Here is a 22,278-nt window from a genome sequence, read left to right on the forward strand (position 1 = left end):
CTTTTTTTCTTTTTTCTTTAATAGGCTCTTTTGATAAAGTTCTCTTAGCCTAACTATCAAACCAGAAAGAATACTTACATCACTGAAACCAAACACTTACCATGTTGGGATCATGCTTAGCCTTAGCCCACATGACATGCATACATTTTCCTGAAACCTCTTCTGAATATTTTTTTCTTTTTCTTTTTCTTTAATAGGTTCTTTTGATAAGTTCTTTTAGCCCAACTCCAGTCTTCCAATTGAGCAATTACCTATATATATTACTGTTTTGTGTCATGCACAATTTTTAGCAAATGCACAGATTCATCATTTTTCATAGAAATAATCCATAGAATTTGCTTATGAAGAAGTTCCTTGAGACCCTAACAAAACGCCACCAATGATAAAAAACAAACAGTTACCATGTTGGGATCATGCTTAGCCTTAGCCCACATGACATGCATACATTTTCCTGAAACCTCTTCTGAATCTTTTTTTTCTTTTTCTTTTTCTTTAATAGGTTCTTTCGATAAGTTCTTTTAGCCCAACTCCAGTCTTCCAATTGAGCAATTACTTATATATATATATTACTGTTTTGTGTCATGCACAAATTTTAGCAAATGCACAGATTCATCATTTTTCATGGAAATAATCCATAGAATTTGCTTATGAAGAAGTTCCTTGAGACCCTAACAAAATGTCACCAATGATAAAAAACAAACAAGTTAACTTGTTGTGTGCCGAACTTCAAATTCAGTTTACATGTTGTCTACACCATCTAGTCACATATTAATTTTCAGTCCAATCCAACACTGCCATGTATCAATATTTGAAAACTCAATTTTGATGAAGAACAAGACAAATTGCAATGATTAAGAAAACAATGGGAAAATCCCACAGATATTGGTTATATAGTAAAGATAAGCCACCAAATTTGATAGAAATCCAATCCAGAGATTCCCCACATCTACCTAAAAGTGACAATGACTGAACCAGTAGTCCAAGAGGCAGAAATAGGACACCCTCCTACACTGTGGGCCTAGGTTCCCTTTTTTGTCCTTTTAACTTATGGGTGCATATGTTTTTCACCAAGAAGGTTACAAACGGAGTTTGTCCCCAGACTTTTTTACCCCCAATATAATGATATTGCACTAGAATAAAAGGTCTAGATATGTAATTTCACTACATGATAGAGAGAGTGCAGGGTATAGGGAGGGAGTTGCAAGGGCAGCCAGAGGGGAGGGGAAGGGAATGGAGGGAGAGGGAGAATAGCGACATCAAAGCAATCTCTGAGCACCTCGTCATAGATGTAGAGATGGAGGGGAGATAGGAAGGGGGAGCCAGAGCCAGGAGCCAGAGATGGTATGATCCAACCGAAGAGGGACCTCATTGATCTCCACTGTCTGCAAAGGCAGGCTATCATTGGAGTTGCAGGTCAACAAATTTCACGTTTTTGGCTCTCTGTATCTAGGTTATGATCCCAGACATTATCAAAGCCCCTAATACACCATGTGCAGCCTCCCTCCATATTCCTGCTACCCATCTCTACCATTGCCAGCTCCAACCATCTGTACATTACCCATTTTCACCATCGCCCTCCCATCTGTCCTCACTGGGCACTCAGAAAGCACCGCCACCTAGCTTCTGTCCTCCCTCACCCACCCAACCTGACTGCAAACACCTCAACCATCACTAGTTCACCATCATCCACCCACACCCTTTCTGCTCCTCCCCAAATCGTCAGGCTACCCATCTCTGCCATTGCCAGCTCCAATCATCTGTATGCTACCCATCTAATCATTGCCCATTTTCTGTTCAGCTGAATTGGAAAATTTGATATGGGAAAGCATGAGTTTGATTCTGCAAGTATGACTGGTAATTGTTTAAATTTGGGTTCTGTGCATACCAAAATTAAAGTGGAAATATTAAAATTTGGGTTCTGTCAAAGTCTGTTACAAATATCATCACGAAAAACATTCTTGATGAAGATCTTCAAGACACGATGGATTTCCTAGGTGCTTATTTGCTCCTCCCTTTTGTCATTACTAGATCTACTCAGCAGATGACTCATTTTAACAATGGAGATATTTGGGGGCTCGCTCTTCCTAATTGGGGTGGGCACAGAAGTTGGGGCAGTGGCAGACAGAGGAGGGATGGGAAGAGGGGAGTTACAGGGGTGGGTGGGTGGGGAGGGGGGAGTTGCAGGGGATGGGCGGGGTTGGGGGAGCGAGATGTAGTGAGCATGGGGAGAGAGATGCCGGGGACAGGGAAGGGAGAGGGATAAGGGTAGAGGGAGGGAAAGGGGGAGGGGGAGCCAGAGCCAGTGAGGTAGGGATGAGGGAGAGCCTGAGGGGGAGAGGAGAGTGAAATTACAAAATAAAAAAATCCCCACTTAAAAAAAGCGAGAAATATAATGAAGGGTAAGAAAAGAAAGAACAAATTGCATACATCAATCAGTCGTAAACCACCTTGGTTACAAATAGATTTTCCTTTTAACTATTTTCAGTTGGATCATTGAAGAACAAAGAGAGTTCAATACACAATCGGACATGTAAGTGATTGGGAGGGGGGGATCCGACATGAAGCTAATACAACAAGTCCCATATCTACCCAATAAGGGCAAATCAAGCCTTCAAAATTGCTGTTCGGACAAAAAAATCGAGCTACCACTCTGCTAAACCTACATATATTTATAGATGTTAGTACTCCTAATATCCTGGGCTAAACCTACATATATTTATAGATGTTAGTACTCCTAATATCCTGGAAACTGGAAAGAACAAGCTACCTAGCTCTTTGCAACGCAGCCTAGATTCTTCAGTTGCATCTGAAACCCACAAGGAAAACAAACCCAGCCAACTTATCCAAGCTCAATTCAGTAATGCAATCAGAGAGATAAAACAATAGATGACGTACCTCGATCTGTAGTATCCATATCTGATAAAAAGTCATCCATGGTGCTGCAATATTTTTTAAATGGTATGACATCGAATAGAGCTGATTGAAGGGCAAGAATCCATGTAGCCAACCCTATTTAGTTGGGAAAAAGGCTGAGTTGTTGTTGCAGATAAACTTTCCAGGGTTTCAGCCTTCAAACCAATGAGCAATTCAGATTTTCATCCCAAAAAAAATGAACACTTCAGGTATTGGGAACTTAAAATCAAAGTGGCCACACTGAGATCTTTGAGGGCTAGGAACCAGTCCATATTTTTATGTTAATCGCATGAGTCCAGACCATCACAGGAGTTGGTCCGCCATCCTGTACCACATGGAAGTGCTCTGCCAGATGCACAAACCCAACAAGCACAAACGCTAAATAAAACTGTTAATATTGATCCAAAATTCACCACATGACCCATTAGATGGAACATTCTGAATGTAAATTGATCCAGGCTTGACAAGGAATTAAAATTTTTTTTTATGAAAAAGGGAAAAGAAATTTAAATTTTGTCCTTCTCCTCCCTCTCCCTTTTCTTTCCTGGGCTTGTTTAATATTCATATATGTTCTTTTCTATTGTCAACTCAACATATATATTTGTTTGCTCTCCCAGCCTAATTGTTTCTTCTAGTTGTTTGGTATGGCTGCCTAATTTTTTTATTCAACCAATTTAGTCTTATTCATGTGCACTTATAAATCAAAGTTGTAAAAGAAAAAGCAAAATATTGTACAGCAACAAATGATTTTTTTTTTTGGGGGGGGGGGGGGGGGGTTGAAGTGTTTGAATATAGTAATAAACAATTACTTGAGTAAATAGTAAAAGCTCTTCCCACCATGGTATTCCTTACTAGGTAGCCAAGTGTAGTTCTCTTTTTAGCCGCTGTGATATGCAACTTGCAAACAGAAAACCAAACAATTGTAGAAGAAATATACAAAGATATAACATATAGAAGATAACACAGATACAAAAGATATAACATATAGAAGATAACACAGATACAAGTGTTAAAAACACCGAAAAAATGTTGATAGGAGATACTCCAAGACATCAAATGCTTCCCATTGTACGACTCATTGAGAATTTACAACTTGTACAAAATTCCTGTTGGGCTATAAGTTGTCACCATAGGAAGAAAATGATGAGGTTCTGAGAAAGCTCCAAGGCCCACTGCCAGTCCCAATCCTGCACATATGGTGACAGAGAAGATCAAAATAAGTTACTATTTTGGCATTCAATTAGAAATGGTTATCATGGGTAGCCTTTTTAATTTAAGCCATGGGCTAATTATAGTGAAAGTTTATGGAACCTTTTTCAGTTAAGGGTCAAACCCCTCACCAATACCCACATGTCTGTCCAATTTGTATAACCAAGTAATTTAAAATTTAAACAGAAGGATATCCATCTAGTATTTTTAGCAGAGTCTGATTAAGTGAGGATGTCCTCATGGGAACGTTTGCATACCCCGCCCCCCCCACCTGCTCACACAGTCAATCTGATTGGGAACCACTAACAAGTTCTTCATCAGCATGAATTGTCATGTTTTATAAGTGCATGCTTCCATTTAGTCTTGGATGGTAATACAACATTATTTGAATGGTGTTCTAAACTTCAGTGCCAACTGGCAGAGCAAATGCCTGTATGCATTCTTCATTAAAGAAGAGATGGAATGCACAAGCAGGGAGGGAGGATAGAATTGGAAATTTTAGAAATAAAACAGACTGCTCTTGCCTCTTCTAATCCTGTCCATCAACCAAAATAAAAGAAGAGAATGATCTTATAATCTCTAGGATAAAATATTTTGGGTTTAGTTGATTTACCTCCAAAAGCCAGCAAAGGTGCGAAGACTCATATAGATTGTCAAAGCTACCCAAATTCCAATGAAACCATGGCTTGCAGAGAGAATTGACACACACAAGATGCTCACTATGGCTACAAGAACCTGAAGAAAGAAGAATTTTCTCATCTTCATAAGCAAACATTTCATCAAATATAGTTGAAAATGAATAACTAGAAACTTTTACTCCCTAAATCATGTTAGCAAGGGCTGCTAGACTTGCCATGGAGTAAGCAGAAAATGCAAAATCAGACGCCCCAAAGTTGACACCATCAAAAACAAAAGCCAACGCATTGAGTGGCTGAGAAGCTGCTACAAACTGATGGGAGAAAAGAATATTTTAGTACCAGATGTTTGGGATCATTTAAAATAACCAAAAATAAGAAAATGAGTACTACACCAACCGGGATGCCTATACTGATGAGGTGAAGAACATTGATGTCCTTGGTGAATAACCTTGATGCAAATTGCAAGCCAACTCCAAGGACAACAGAGAGCACCAACCCTAGAACAAAACCCAACTGCAAAACAGATCGTACACTACTTTCAGAGGAAATCACAATAAATAAGAAAATGAAAATGTGATATTTCGTTCTAGAGGTAATGTACCTGTAATATGCGGGATGCAGTAGCTTTTGCCTTGCTATAATCCTTTTTAGCAAATGCGCTAGCAAGAATTGCCTGAAAAATCCTAATACCATTTTAATAGACATATCTGCTAAAGAAATTCAGAATAGAAGATGTCCTAATGAACCTTTCTGGTTTATTACTTCCATATAAGTCAGAATTCCTCAGAAACAGAACACAATTTGAAAGTAACAGTTTGAGGGACTAGTTACTTTTGAGTAGGCATGAAGCATAAATTAAAATGGATGAATAAACATTACATGATGTATGACCATAAAACTGAAAGTTTGTGCCAAAAGTTTTAATATTAAGGTAAAGCACGAACTGTTAAATTGTGGGAAGGGAAACTACAAATGGACAATGAAATTCTATGTCAGAAATCTAGGCAAAAGGCAAATAAGGCATTCTGTCCTGTAGCTTATTGTAAACAAGAAATATCAGAAGAGACAACTTACTTATTTTCAAAAAAAAAACCTCCAACTTAATGTAGTACCAACTCCATTGTTTCCTATGGTCTTAATTCATGTTAAACACAATTAAACAAAAGTCATTTATTTAATGTGCCAAATGTGAATGGCCAGAAGACATTTATTTAAGTTTTGGCCATACAGGTCAGTTTCCAAGATTAAAATGAATATATGTTGTTACCTGTCCAGCAACAGCCAACCCATCAGCAAGAAGAGATGATGCCAACCAAACCTGCAAGCAGACCTGAAATGCAGCCATGGGTGTTGATCCCAGCCGTGCAGCCATTGATGCTGCCAGGGTCACACAGAATGTCACAGCTATCACCCTTACTAACAACAAAAAACCTGAGTCCATGGACAAACAAAATAGGACATCAAGGATTGAAACTGAAGTGTCAAAAAAGAATAAATAATATTTAACAACATTAATCGATGCAAACACACAGAATTCTTCATAACGAAAGAACAGTAACATGAAACCAGCATCATGAAGACCGAGATGTCTCAATTAGGTCAAAGACAGATTTAATTACTTGGATCTACATACATTCTCAAGGTTGAATATGAATGGTCTTTAAACAAACACCTCAACACAGTGAAAACCTCTCTTCAGCATTTTAGCTGAGAATACATTTGGTCAAAGTCCAACTTCTCAGGCAAGCTAAGGGAGCTATCATCTGTAAACTACAGGATTCTGAGGTTCTTGTCAACCAAACACTAAAGCCCATCCAGAACTCCATAATGATCCTTCATACAAAAAATAAATAAATAAAGGGGAGAGAGAACGAGAAGAAGAAAAAAGAGAAAGAAAGAAAATTTTGGAACCGCTTCCTCTAAAAGGCCGACCTCGTAGGAAAGGGAGGAAACAATATGTATATCATACAGGAACTCTAACACGGCGGACTATCCAAAAGGGGACACAGGTGGATAAATAATTTTTTAACACCTGCTCGCTCCCAGGGGGACTCTATACCGTGATCCCTGCCTACTCTGATACTATGTAGAACCTCTTTCTCTAAAAGGCTGACCTTGTAGGAAAGGGAGGAAACAATATGTATATCATACAGGAGCTCTAACACGGCGAACTATCCAAAGAGGGACACAGGTGGATAAATAATTTTTTAACAAAAAATAATGAAAAGATTAACCTTTTCTGAAGCATTGACCTAGTCTGTCAGCTTACAGAGCCCAAGGAAGAGGCTTAACAGCTACGTCCAGATGTAGGCAGCATCTTGGCCACCTTAAAGGATAAGGGTCCCACGCACACATCTTTATTACTTTTCTTTCTTACTTAGACATAGTTAATCTGTGGTTCTTTTTAGAAGTTGTCTCAGTTGTTATTTAATTACATTGCTTTAATTGAAAAGAATCCTATTTCAAATAGGATGCAATTAAGAGTTGTGTTAGGCTAGTTGTTAGGGAGCTAAAGTTTCAGCCAAGTGACAGTCTATGTGGCCAACCATGTGGATGCATCGTTATGAGGATGGATTTCCTCTTGTCCAAAGTGAATTCCTAGAGGATGACCCCCCCCCCTCTTCTCTCTCTTTCTCTCCTCTACTTCTCCTGGTTATATTTCCAGTTATTCACATATGATTCCAACACCATAGAACTTCAATCAGCCAGGTCAGTTTCTTCAGTCTAGATCACTCTAGTTTTTTTTTTTTTGATAGATGAGATTATTCTAGTTGATTGAAAAGAATTGTGCATATTTTATGCTTTCAGTAGTTTTGCAACTTAACTTACTTTCTATCGAGCAGGTAGTTTCTTTTCCCTTTTTTTCTGGATAAATAATGAACTTATTAAAGAAAAAAAAGGGATACAAAGAAAAGAGCCACAGCTCCACCCTCAACAAAGGGAAAAGAAAAAGAAAAGTGGGAAACCAGGGACAGCAGGCTATATCCTCATACAACAATACTCGCCCAATACCCAATCTTGGATGAACTACTCGATGCTTAACTAAATCATTAGAAACATAGTTGAGTAGGAAATATTGTATCTGGTTTCACCAAAGATCTTTTACCATACATAACATAACAAAAGAGTATGCTAGATTTCAACTCTAGAAAGGAAAACACAGGATCTTTTACTGATATTGAATTTAAATCTCACCATTTTTAAGAAGCCTCCCAAGTTTCAAATCTTTGAGACTTGGTGATACAAGATCAACTGTCTTGATCAATCTCCATAACAGTATTAATGAAATTAGGTACCTAAAGAACAAAATATAGTGTGAGAAAAAACCACCAAATGAATTTTCTAAAAGTACATACTAAATTTTTTTTTCCTAAAAGTACATACTAAAAGCCAGCATAACAGGAAACAGAGAAACACTGAACTATTTTGAAAGTGATCAGATAAAACTTACTGAGAAATAACATGGGCTATTGCTGCGCCACTAACACCCAAATGGAAAACGAACATAAGTATGGGATCTAAAATAATATTTGTTACATCTCCAGCCACTACATTGAACCACAACAATTAGTAAGAGAGATGCAGACAATTATTTATTATGTATGCATGTATGCGGCCCTAATTTCTGTCTTGATAACTTCCAGCAAGTCATAGAAAAAAAAAAAGCAGGCCTTCAGTACAAGTCTCGCAAACTGACTTTTGTTTTACTCACTTTATTATTATTTTTTTTTTAAAAAGGAAAAACTACACATTGAAAGAAATAACAATGATCTCTGCTTACAAGTAGCATATAAAGGAGTTTTTGTATCTTTAAGTCCTCGAAATACCCCTTGCATGGCCAGCGAGAGAAGAATTGCAGGAGCACCAAGTGACCTCAATGTCAAGTATTGCCGTGCTGGATTCAGCATAGGGGAATCCTATATGCATAAAAAAGATTTGTTATTTACCATTATATAATGATTAGCAACACATGCTTAGAAAATATCCCAACCTGAGTATTACATCAAGGGTACAATATGCATTGTTCTTCAGAATCTACACCATGGAAGGGAACATCATATATGGTCTTCCTTAAGACAAATAATTAGCAGGAGAAATGGACTCATTGTAAAGACGACATGATAGAATTTAAAACATATCCTATTCTAACTTCTATTAGTTCTAACTCCAACTAAATCTTCATCACAACACATTTTGTCCCAAATTTATGGATATGCAAGTAAAAAGGGTATCATAAACACACTAACTGTAACTCAAAATCTCCCTAATTTTGAATAATATTTCATGGGGTTGGTATGATTTTTTTCACCTTATTTATGAGGAATTGATATCAATTTTATCTGAAATAGTGAAATATCTGAGGAGCTATTTCAATAATGAGGGAGAGAAATCGATTCTCACCCCACCTCTTTCTCTTCTCTCACCTTACTTCCCTTGGTCACTCCTCTCCTCTTTCTCTTCTCTCATCTTACTTCCCTTTGTTCACTTTTATCACTTTGAACTCCGCACCACCACCCTCCCTTTCCGCAGTCCCACCCCACCCGCTTTCTGCGCTGTTGCCAATCTCCCTCGGTAAAATTGGAGAGGAATCAGGAATTGATAGGAGTTCGAGCCTGAGATTTGTCCTAGCTAGACTCATATGCTTTGTTTATAGTTATAGGACATTAAAAAAATCTTCGCCAGGATGAGATGGACTCATCCAGAGTGTCACATGGCTTCAGAAAAAAGGCCCCACCCCCATTATGTGCTCAATGCCATGCACGTAACCATGCAACACATGGTAGGCTGGTCAGTTACCTGAGTTATCAAGTGTAGTTAATTGTTGTGTGATGTTGTTAGTTAGGATTAAGTTATTGAGTCATAATGGATTAGTGGTAGAGTGTTATGGAATGAGTTATTGTTAACAAAACCAGAAATATGGAGAATGCTTGAATGATCGATGTGATCAGCCAAGCCATATATTTATAACTTAAAAAATTGCATCATAAAGACAATTATACCCCTGCCATAGCCAACATAGCTAGGCAGTACATAAAAACATAAGAAACATAAAATAAAACACCAAAGTGACCAGAATACCCCCACGGTATTCTAGTTTACATTATTCAACACTCCCCCTCAAGTTGGAGCAAAGATGTCGATCATGCCCAACTTGACTAGATTAGGATGAAATAATTTTCCAGGCAATCCCTTGGTGAAGCTATCAGCAAGTTGATCAGCAGATGTCACAAAGGGAATACAAATCAGCCCATCTTCTAACTTCTCCTTGATGAAATGCCTATCCACCTCAACATGCTTGGTACGATCATGCTGTACTGGGTTGTGTGCTATACTGATTGCAGCCTTGTTGTCACAGTACAACATCATAGGTAGACGAATAGAGACACCAAGATCTTGTAGCAAACCTTTGAGCCAGAGTAACTCACAAATACCTTGTGTCATAGCTCAAAACTCAGCTTCAGCACTAGAACGAGCAACTACATTTTGCTTCTTGCTATGCCACGTAACAAGATTTCCACCTACAAAGGAGCAATACCCAAAGATAGACTTGCGATCTACAGAACCAGCCCAATTAGCATCAGTGTATGCCTCTATCCGTAGGTGACCATGTGCAGACAAAAGAATGCCTTTTCCAGGAGCTGACTTCAGATAGTGCAAGATACGAAGAACAGCCTCCATATGAGAAGAGTAGGGATCATGCATAAACAGACTCACAGTCATAGTTGTCACGGCGTCACGGCGATCCAAGTCGGTGGAGGGGTGTCACGTCGATATATCGACATGTCGCCCGCCACTGCAACGCCATGGCGAGCATGTCGACCATGTTTTATTTTTTATTTTCTCTATTTTTAATGTGTTAATAGATATATACTCAAGCCATGTTTTATTTTTTCTCTATTGTTTCTCAAGTTTTAAGAAGAAAATTCAGAAATCGAAGAAGAAATCGAAGAGGGAAAGAAGACAGGAAGAAGAAATCAAAGAAGAAATCGAAGAGGGAAAGAAGAAATCGAAGACAGGAAGAAGAAATCGAAGAGGGAAAGAGAGACAGGAAGAAGAAATCAAAGAGGGACGCCATGGCGTAGGTCGCCATGCAACCCTCTCCAGCGCCAGGACGCCATGGCGTTGCCATGGCGACACCATGACAACTATGCTCACAGTACTCATGGGTACAGCAATGTCAGGACGAGTATGTGAGAGATAAATCAGCTTCCCTACAAGTCTTTGGTACCGGCCTTTATCAACAGGCTCACCCTCTTTTTCCTTAAGCCAAACAGTAGGGTCCATAGGAGTATCTGAAGGATGGCAGCCTAACAACCCGGTTTCAGCCAATAAGTCTAGGACATACTTCCTTTGGGAGAGAAAAATGCATTTAGAGGATCTGGCCACCTCAATCCCAATAAAGTATCTTAGTTTCCCTAGATCTTTAATCTCAAATTCTTGTCCAAGGAAGGTCTTCAACCGTCTGATCTCATCACCATCATTGCCAGTAACCACTAAGTCATCAACGTAGACTATAAGAACAGTGAGTTTTTCACCAACCCTCTTTATAAAGAGTGTGTGATCAGCATTACTCAGCTTATAGCCCACAGAAATCATGGCCTTGTGGAACCGGCCAAACCATGCTCGAGGTGACTGCTTCAACCCATATAGTGCACGCTTCAGCCTACACACTTTTCCTTGGTTTTTGTCACAAGAGAACCCTGGTGGAATGTCCACATACACCTCCTTATCCAGTGCTCCATTTAGGAAGGCATTTTTTACATCTAGCTACTGCAAATCCCATCCAAGGTTGACTACACAGGATAATAACACACGAACAATATTTAGCTTCGCAACAGGTGCAAAGGTTTCCTGGTAATCAATGCCGTATGTCTGAGTAAACCCCTTGGCCACGAGTCGTGCCTTATACCTATCCACAGTGTCATCCACCTTCTGTTTCACCACAAACACCCATTTACATCCAACGGTTTTCTTCCCAGGTGGAAGAACCACAAGCTCCCATATATTATTTTTCTTCAAGGCCTCCATATCTTCCATCATTGTTGCCTTCCACTTTCCATCTGATAGAGCTTCTTGCCAATTGTTAGGAATACAAACAGAAGAAGGAGAAGAAACAAAAGCACGAAAGGATGGGGAAAGGGAGTCATAAGAAACAACATGAGATATGGGATGCTGAGTGCAAGTCCTGACACCTTTGCGAAGAACAATAGGTAACTCAGGAGAAGGAACATTACCAGGTAGAGAGGCAGGTTCTGGATCCGGGTTCGGCAATTGGATGGGTACTGGAGCAACAGTTGATTGAACCTGCTTATGTTTCCTTGCATAGGTCTTCACAGTACTGTCATCAATCCTCCTCTGAAATTCACTAATAGTCCTCTGGACAGGAGTCTGGACTGGGGTAGTTTGCTCCCCCTAAATAGAGATAGTCTCCCCCTGTATAGGGACCTCTCCCCCTGACTCAGGAGGAGTACTAAGAGCAGGCCGAACTGGTACAGGCTCATTGTAAACAGATTGGAGTAGAGGTGGAGAGTCTATAGTCAACACTCTTCCCCTGAAGAGGTGGGGACAGATAATAGGAAACACCCTCATGAAAAACGACATCCATGCTGACCAAAGTCCGGCGGGATGGAGGTTAATAACATTTGTACCCCTTCTGTGTAGCAGAGTAACCTAAGAAAATGCAGCGGAGACTACGTGGTTCAAGTTTACCAGGGGACCTTGTATCCCTGGCATAAGAAACGCAGCCAAAGACCTTAGGGGGACAATAAAGGAAGAAGAGCCAAGTAAGAGCTCAACAGGGGGTCTAGAATTAAGAACCTGACTAGGCAGCCTATTAATTAAATAGGTTGTAGTAAGGACAACATCCCCCCAATAAAGGGAAGGGACATTGCGAGCAAACAGAAGAGCTCTAGCAACCTCCAAGAGGTGGCGGTTTTTCCTCTCAGCTACACCATTTTGGGCTGGAGTATCAACACAGCTGGTCTGATGGAGGATTCCATGGGCAGCAAGGTATTTTTGGAACTGACCTTCCATATACTCTGTCCCATTGTCACTCCTCAAAATTTGAAGAGTGGCATTAAATTAGGTCTTAACCAGCTGGTGAAAATGCTGAAAACATGAAAACTTCATTTTTTGTGTGCATAAGGTAGACCCAAGTGAACCTAGAATAGCAGTCAATAAAAGTTACATACCACCGATGACCAGAAAAGGAAACTTTTCTACTAGGACCCCACACATCAGTATGAACAATATGAAATAAGGAAGAAGATCTTTTATTAAAAATGGGATAATTTGAACGTGTCTGTTTAGTCATGACACAAGGCTCACAAAAAAAATATTCCTTATTACAATCTTTAACTAATGCTGAAAATAAAGTGGATAAAGTACCTAAGGGGGGATGTCCTAGTCTAAAGTACCATTTGTGTAATTCAGAAGAGAAAGATGCTGGGTGACAGAGCCTAGAAGGTAAAGCCTGGGTAGATGCAGGGTCTCCATCAAGCAGGTACAATCCGCCATGCACTTTACCCGATCCAATCGTCTTCCCCGATTCCAGTTCCTGAAAAACACAATGAGTGGGAAAAAAATGTCACTTTACAATTCGGAGATTTGGTGATACTGCTAATGGAAAGAAGATTAGTGGTAAACTTGGGAATATGCAACACAGATGACAGTGTAAGAGAAGGAGAACATCCAATGGATCATTTTCCTGAGATGGAGGAGAGGGACCCATTAGCAATTTTGACTTTTATCTTTGCCAGAAGCAGGAAAATAAGTATTAAAGAGGCTGGAAGAACCTGTCATGTGATCAGTAGCACCGGAGTCTATAATCCAAGGAGTAGAGACTAGTGATGCACAATGACCAGCAAAGGAAATACCTGTACGAGCAAAGAAGGAACCTGAATTGGCAGCAGATGTAGTAGAGACAACGGATGTGATCAACAGACGCTGGAAAGCCTGGAATTCTTCCTGGGAGAAACCAATGTCAGCAGTGAGATCTGGAGCTACACTTTCAGTGTGATTGACTTTGTTTTTAGACTTAGCATGACCACGTTTGGCCTCAAAATCAGCAGGCTTCCCATGTAATTTCCAACACTGAGCCTTAGTGTGATATGGTTTGTGACAATGATCACACTTCACAAGCTCTTTGGCTGTAGCAGTAGTAGCAACACTGTCAGAAGAAGTATCTAGGGTGGAGCCAGTAACCTATAAGGCTGATCTCTCAACTTTGGGAGTAGTCATCATAGCAGCCCTGCATGTTTCTTCACTGTGAACATAAGAAAAGGTCTCCTCTAAAGTGGGGAAAGGAACCCAACCAAGAACTTGCACCTGAATAGGATCATAAACATCATTGAGGCCAGCCAGAAAATCATAGACCCGAAACTGATCCACATAAGAGTGATAGGCAGTAATATCAGCAGTAGTAGTAGGCTGAAACCGAGCATAGTGATCCAATTGCTGCCATAAACACTTGAGGGTAGCATAGTATTTAGTGACAGACATCTCCTTCTAAGTAGTGTTTTGGAGTGTCTTCCGGATTTCATAAACTTGAGCACCACTACCTGACTGACCATAAGTTCCCTTGACAGCAGTCCATATCTGAGTAGCAGTGTCAAGGAGGAGGTACTGACTAGAGAGGTCAGTGGTCATAGAATTCAGAACAAAGGACATCACCATAGCATCGTTGGCAGCCCATTTAGTACGGGCAGCACCTTCTTCAGTAGGCTGTTTGGTGGTACTAGTAAGATGGCCAATGAGTCCCCTACCAGCCACGGTCAAGGATAATGATCTGGCCCAAATTAAATAGTTCATACCATCAAGCTTAATGACAGCAGCATAGGGAAGAAAGTCAGTCCTAGTCTGACCATCTCCTCCTGAAGTAGCAGTAGTCATCTCGAAGCCAGCCATGATTCAGCCAAGTAAAGATCGATCCAAAAAATTTGAAGAAATCTGATCTTCAAAAAACAGCAGTAGATGTGGCTGAAAAATAGGTCGAATGCAGCAATATAACAAGGGAATCTTCCCTCAAAAAATCTCCCCAAACAAACAGCCCAAACCCTAAGATCGATAAAGTGTCAGGGTTTTTCAAAACCCTGACAGTTGAGATCGATGTAAGGGAGAAGAAGGCTGGAACTTGAAGAGCTTCAATAACTGATGAAGTAATGGTGATAGATGCTGTCCAGAGGTCTGCCGGCAGTGCTCCAAAGGTGAACAATCAATCTCCCAAGTCGATAGGTTGATTTCCAAAAAAGAGGAACAATCCAAAAAATCGCCTATCAAACTTTAATTATGGCATACATGGTGAGGTGGGATGGAGGGCAGCAACTAGATCATAATGTGATCACCTCATTAGTGCTGCCCTTGAAGAATGGAGAGAACCAAAGAAGGAGGAAGAAGAAAGAGAACAGAAAATCAATAGAGAAGGGTGGAAGAGAAGAAAAAATGGAGGGGGGAGGTTTTGAAAACCTAGATCAGAGAAGATAGCTTTGATACCATGTTAACAAAACCAGAAATATGGAGACTGCTTGAATGATCAATGTGATCAGCCAAGCCATATATTTATAACTTCAAAAATTACACCATAAAGACAATTATACCCCTGCCATAGCCGACATAGCTAGGCAATACATAAAAACATAAGAAACATAAAATAAAACACCAAAGTGACCAGAATACCCCCACGGTATTCTGGTTCACATTATTCAACAGTTATTGAGTAGTTATGATCGGTTGTATTATTATCTTGTAGGAGTGGTAGAATATGTGGAAGTCGTAGTGGAGAGTTGTAACTAAGAAGATACAAGTGTAACAGCTGCATCCTTAGCGACCCTATTTATTAGTAAGATGAAGAGAAGAGAGTTATCTGGAAAAATCATACTTAATCTCCCTAGATGTTATCTTGAGAAGAGGTTGGCTACCTCCCAATAGGCCAAGACGCCAAGCTTCATCCGTAAATCCAACTCTCTCTCTCTCTCTCTCTCTCTCTCTCTCTTATTTTATCTTTAGGTTATCCATGCACGTAACAACCCCCCTCTCAGCACTCCCTTTCTGTAGATCCATGGAAAATGTTTGCTAGAATGTGTCAAAGAGATTTGGATGCTTTGTTCGGTAGAGGAAGAAGAATAGATGAAAGCTATTTTTAAAAATTAAAGTTACCAAATGAATTTCTTATTCATGATTTTTTTTTCAATTAATGTAACCAAACAATTTCAATTTCTTGACCAAAAACCTATTTGTTGACTTATTTCAAGAAATCGATGAAATTTTGAAATTGAAATCATACCAAAGAGAGCCTTAGAAGACAAATGGCAATAACCTCTCTACCGACCATGGACTTAAAGTTAGTATCAGAACAGCATCTGATTCAATCAAGCCGATCTATGTATAAATCACATCGGCCAACCCACTATGTACAACAGGTTTTGCTGACAGCTCAATCCAGAACAATCCAGACCAGTTGACCAGGACCAATACAAAGCATGATGTCAATCCTTAAATCCTCGGTACCAATAAAGCCTACAAGTTACACTAAAGGGAACCAAAGGACCCAGAATATTCCAACTTCAAAAATCATGATGCCAACCCTTAAATCCTTGGCCATAGTAGAGCACACTGATGGCACATGGTATTCAAAGTATTAGCATAGAATTCAAGCCTCACAACTCGGCAATTGCAAATGGTTAAACCAACACAAACATAAAACCAAAATCACCAAGGAGCTACCTGTCTCATGCAACACCGAGGTTTCCTCCCAGGAGCAGTTTGTGTGAAAATGTGTGTTTACACATGCATGAGGGAATTATCCACCCTCATAAGTGCTTGATTTCCACAAGCATACACAAGTTACAAAGATTGGAAAGGTAGATATATATTCATGAGTTTATGTACAGCAGCAGTAGTAATGTATTTATCACAAAAATTAGAAATGTTCAGCATATTGGCAAAATATAATTGGACAACAAACAAAAACAACATAGATAATAAACGAAAAGAAATATATTACCGATTTCACTCCCATGAAATTTAAGAGAGGTTTTGATGCAGAAATTAGGAATATGGCTTGGACAAAACCAAGCACCCCTCCAATAAACAATGCAGATGATGCTGATGGGATTTGCCTCTTCTCATGCTGAAACTTGGACATGTTTGAATTTCCACCAGCAAGTGGTTCTGAACTGTGCATGCTTTTATCAGCATCTGATAAAAAGAATACCACATAAGTAAAGCATGTTAGTTTTCCATGTGATTATTTAGGAAGCTAACCATAAAACACATCTGAAGTAGCTTATACCCAAAAAAAAAAAAAAAAAGTAAATTGTGGATACCTATAGTAAAACGACCCCAAGTAATTGGAGAGAGGGAGAGAGCTTAATGCACACCATTAACCCAGGTCAAATAGTCCTTTAAAATGATAAAAAGAGGGGAAATTAAGAAAAAGTAAAGAAAACATACCAAATTTTGGAATCAACTCTTTCATTTCACTAGTTGGAGCAAACCCCATTTCCAAGTTTTCATTTTCATAGTCACAAGTGTTCATTTCTCCAACAGTATCTTCCTCTGCAACAAAAGAGGTTGTGACACTGACAAGTGGGAATATTGCGATCCTTGAAACTTGATTAAACAAAGCAATAGAAACTCCCACAGCAGCAAGCTCCACTGGACCTGTAAATGAAAAAATCACTACAAGCATTTAATTATAAATATTGACTGAAAGTTATCTGGCAAGTAACTTCTTTTAGAGATGAGGTAATTCTCTCCTGCAACTGTACAACAATTACAGGTATCCAGCATGCAGTAGGGTTGGAAAAGCATATAAAGAAGCATTCCTTCCTCAAATACATACTACTAGAAATCAAATCTTCATTAGATTAAAAAAAAATTTGCAGGAAGAGCTAACTAGTTGTTCTCTTTCTACATAAGAAAGCTAGTTGCATGTTAGCAACAAGAATAATCAACTATATCAGACACATGAATGAGTAGCCTGAACCATATTGAATTAAGGAAGTAGGCAAAATTCTTGACAATGAAGCAAATGCAAGCAAGTGGCTAAGCTCAAATATATTAGATGCCATCCAGAAGGTGTGAACTAGCATTATGTTTAAACAAGTCCAGTCCTAGAACCGTGAGACGTCAATGTTCCAGAATGTGACTAGAACTAAGCTCTGATGCCACCCAATTCCTAACATTGTCTACTCAAAAACTGTTTACTAGTTACCTAGTGCCTGCACCCTACTGCAGGGTATGTGCGCTTGTGTTCATGTGCATTTGATCCTTAACAACAGAGATCTTATCGAAAATAATAGTGAATACAAGATAAATCAACAAGCCAGCCGAGGAAGCATAGTGGCAATTAAATAGAAAAGCAGAAGAGAAAACACACTACAATTACAGGGAAGCTGCCTCAACCAATGTGTACTTCATGATTCCGAGCTCATTCATACGCCATGGAATTGTGTATTTTTGCAAACCATTGGAATAATGAGCTCTACACTGCAGTTTCATTGTATTATTTCTCAAAGAGACAAACAACAACAACCTTGTGGTAGCCCTTGGTCACAACTCATCAAAATCACAAGATTTAGCCATCCTTTAAAACTCTTAAATTATCAAAGAGGTTAATTGAGATAGAAAATGTCAAGATGATGGAACTTGATCTGTCTAAGAAAACTTCACCACTCATACAGAGGCTTGTCTCCCAAGTGAACAACAAACAAAATAGTAACATTTGAATGTGGATGGGACCAAAAATTAGGATTGCATTTAATAAAGATAATAATATGCAGAGAATCAAATGTGAAGGGACCAACTTATAAGGTCGTATTAGTGGCTAATAAGATCTCCAATGCAATACTAATATGACATATTAAACAAGATGATCACCATGTCAGACCACATTGACACTTGCAAGATGGATATGAATTCTTTGTCTATTGGACCAAGCCATAAATTATTTGAAATTAGACACATACTAAGGATTGTGGCAAAGCTTTCCTTGATGGCCCATAAAGGAACCATCGAAGAAGTCTCACCTTGACTGCCCAAATATCTTCCCCATGTCATCTCTGTTGGGGGTCAAGTTTTGAGAACATGTCATCCACATTTGGGGATATAAAGCTTTGAAAAAAAAATTTCAGTAAAAGCTTCAAAAATTGGTTGGGAAAATAATAACTTTGCCAACTTTGAGGCAACTGGAAAATACAAGAGTAAAAATCCTAACATGGTGGGACATAAAGTGGAGTTAGGAGCCAAAACTTGAGATGTGGCAATCCAAGGTGAGGGCTTCCCATCCAATGGTCAATCTGGCCACAGCAGACCTCCTAGTGGCTCAGAAAAGGTGGACCGTCAAGGACAACCCCCCCCCCCCCAATCAAGGGAACAGTCATTTATGCCACTCTTTGAAGGATGACTTTAGTTATTATAAATGAGAAAGGACAAGCTTTGAGTATGCAAAGATAATCCCCCTGGATGCCTGTTTATATTGTTGAATACTATCCTTCCCTATAATTAAAACATTTGGGAATTTATGGTAATTAGTAACTCTAATTATATCTCTACACGAGTCATTATTAAAATACTTTCAACCTATTTATATCAAAATTATTAGTACTTATTATTTAACAATGCAACAACTCTGGCTGAAAAGTGCAGAATTGATCAATACTTTCATTAGAGACTAGGCAAGAATGGAACAGGCAGAAAGTGGACCAGAAATTATGCTGCCACCAGGACCACGATGATCAACAAATCAATCAGCATCAGATAATAGAATAGCAAAGACATTAATGGCGCATGATTAGCATAATTAGCATTCATGAGCACATAATAGGAACAGAAACTGAAAAGCAGTACCTATTTGGCCGATGAATGCAGTATCAATTAGGGAAGCAATGGGATCAGCTGTCAAAGCCATGGCAGCCGGAAATGCAATTTGGGCTATCTCAGAGCCAAGCTCATCCATCTTTAAAACATGCCTGGTCATCCAATGGTGGAATCAATCATTAGAAATTATAACTTATTACTCAAATAAAGGCAATTCTGATGGTCCAATTCACTAGGAAACCAACCAGTGAAACAAAAACTCACTGTGCTGCTGATAACTAAACCTGGTATATTCAATTCTAAGCCAAAAGGTTCCTCTTTCTTTTCTTTTTTTCTTTTTGGCAGATAACACTGAAGAAACTTTGCAACAAGGAACACAATGAAACAGTACCTTGCATCCTTGAAAAGAACACAAAGAGGCATCTTTCTTTTCTTTCCACACGGAAGGCAGTCAGCATCCTCTGCCATTATTGGATGGACCAAATCTCTGTAATCTGCAAATGATAACTCGAATATATGACTCTTGCAGAAGCAGCAGACAATCAAGCTTATTGCCCATAAAGAAAAATCTGTATCCCAAATTAGGCAGCATTTCAACTGCAGCTTTCACATCATCTAATTATAATGGAGTGATGAAGCAAAAGGATTAAAGGCAACAAAGAAGAGGATTAAGAAGCCCACATGCCCACAGAGTCATCAATGGAAGAGTTCTTTAATACAAAACCATTTTCATTCCCCCGAACAAACCCACCCCCCACCCCCCCCACAAAAAAAAATGGGGTGGGGTTGATGGTGTATGAAACAAGTTGCTACAAGCAAATGAAATTAAAACGAATAACCATGTATCAGAATTGTATACACAAAGAAAGAAGCCATGAGACGAAATTGTCAGAGCTTGGAACCAACCTCTAGCAGAGAGGCCGCATCTAACCTTCAACAATTAAGTTCAGGTTGAAGAAACCCACTAACCCATCGAAAAAGTAGGCTTTAAATCAAGCTCAAAAAATTAGACAAATCAAATTCTCATTCGTAGGCTTTCTAAGAGTCCATCACATATCACAACAAACGAAAACCACAAGAACGGAGACAGGAGGGGTGACTCGTGAGAGAGAGAGATTCCCAAAGAAAAGCTCCAAACAGTAGACGCAAACTAGGATGCAAAATGACAATGGCAACAAATCACACGAAGTCAAGGTCACTGTTGAATAAATACGTGTGAGCAGAAAGAAAGAAAGAATGCCGTTCACATACAGAGTAGTCAGTCACGGCGTTGTTGACCCCAATCAGAATCCAAAAGTCATCAGCCTGGTAACCTTGCAAGCCAGTCTCAAATTCGGAGTTGTTTTACTTCCAGTTTCACTTTTTCTCACCTTCTTCTTCATCTTCCTCCGCTACCCCGTTCTGCACTTCTGCCCTAGAATGTCAAACCTGCGGTGATTCCAACTAAATAAGTAACAAGCACCACTTTTAAAATATTACCTTGATCACTGTATGCGTCAACCATGGGAGATGGAACGTGGTTTTCTTTTCTTTTCTATTCTTTTCTTTTTTATTGTCCTCTTAAATCTTAACAATGGAGGAATGAATGAATGAACAGATATAATAAACCTAGCTATTATGATATTCTGGTCCACAGGAAACTGTGATTTGCTAATAAACAAAAAAGAAACCATGAACTCAAGCCCGTAAATTACGGAGAAAGACTTTCATGTCCACCTGCAAGTCAAGCCACTGGAGATAAAGTTTTCCCCTTTCTCTTTCGAAGATTAAGCCAATGTGGATTGGAATATTGTTGCAGAGGTGTCGATTAATCTTCCAAAGATTGAAAACTTGGGGAATTTGTATCAAATCAAACAAAGGGAGATGTGGACAGAAGAGAACAAATACCAATTATTCTCCAACTCTACTTTTGAGTGGTTATGGTCACAGAATGGAATTTTTCCTGGTTCATGCCTAACAAAGCTTTCCCCTTTCTCATGTTAATTCAAATTGAAAGAAATAGCTCCACCATGGAGAAAAAGGATAAGAAAGCTTTGGTTTTTCTGAAAATTTTATTGTTTTGTGGCTGGAAGAAGTTGGGAAAGTTTGTTTGATATCAATGGAAATTCCTCTTAACAAGAGGTTTAAGATGAACGAGAACATTTTTATCTTCTGTTACTTCACCTTGATTATAAAGTTTGGTTTGATTTTTCACTTTTGTGGGGAAAGTTTGTTTCATATTGTCTTGTTGTTATGGATTACAGTAAGGCGTATGGACGTGAGGTGTCAATTTCAAATTGAACTTGTTTACTGAAACAGTAAATTGAAGCCGGTAAATGGGCTATGGGAGAAAGAACTATACCTCGTCGTGTATGGTGCGTGGCCCTGCGTCCAGACACAGGCCACGCAAAATGACTGCCTTGCTCTCATAAAAAGGCGAAAATTCTTGAGGGGATGGTGGTCATTTTGTGCGACCCTGTGTTTGAATCCAAGGGCTGCGTGCCTCACACAACCAGGTAACATTCTCTTTCTCATAGATTATAAACAAGGTAACAGATCGTTGCTTGGTGGCGTGGTCTTCCACCAATAGGGGCCATTGGGAGAGTCTAGGAACATCTACATGTATGAGATTTTTTATTTCATAGGGCGAGATGGTAAATTGTGTACTCCATTGTCCGGGTGTAGGGGCAATGCGAGCGTTCTTTTTCCCTTTATCATTATT

At 39.3% G+C, this 22,278-nt stretch overlaps 1 protein-coding gene across 2 annotated transcripts; it reads right to left on the bottom strand.

Annotated features, from left to right (window-relative positions):
* Window positions 1–3,727: 3,727 nt before the first annotated feature.
* On the bottom strand, window positions 3,728–20,674 carry LOC122642713 (protein DETOXIFICATION 42-like). Of its 2 annotated transcripts, none has more exons than XM_043836276.1 (14): window positions 20,484–20,674; window positions 19,969–20,071; window positions 19,608–19,729; window positions 17,211–17,420; window positions 16,762–16,955; window positions 8,542–8,677; window positions 8,212–8,308; window positions 7,956–8,056; window positions 6,028–6,191; window positions 5,362–5,433; window positions 5,157–5,273; window positions 4,976–5,071; window positions 4,736–4,857; window positions 3,728–4,100 (listed from the first exon to the last, which is right to left on the bottom strand). In XM_043836276.1, the coding sequence occupies exons 2-14, from the start codon at window positions 20,043–20,045 to the stop codon at window positions 4,028–4,030; spliced, it is 1,581 nt and encodes a 526-aa protein (XP_043692211.1). In that variant the 5' UTR covers window positions 20,046–20,071; window positions 20,484–20,674; the 3' UTR covers window positions 3,728–4,027. The 2 variants fall into 2 exon arrangements, with proteins under 2 accessions (XP_043692211.1, XP_043692210.1); XM_043836275.1 differs by having other exon boundaries at window positions 20,547–20,662.
* Window positions 20,675–22,278: the final 1,604 nt, after the last annotated feature.

Source organism: Telopea speciosissima, chromosome 10, assembly GCF_018873765.1.
Source record: "Telopea speciosissima isolate NSW1024214 ecotype Mountain lineage chromosome 10, Tspe_v1, whole genome shotgun sequence".
NCBI lineage: Eukaryota > Viridiplantae > Streptophyta > Magnoliopsida > Proteales > Proteaceae > Telopea > Telopea speciosissima.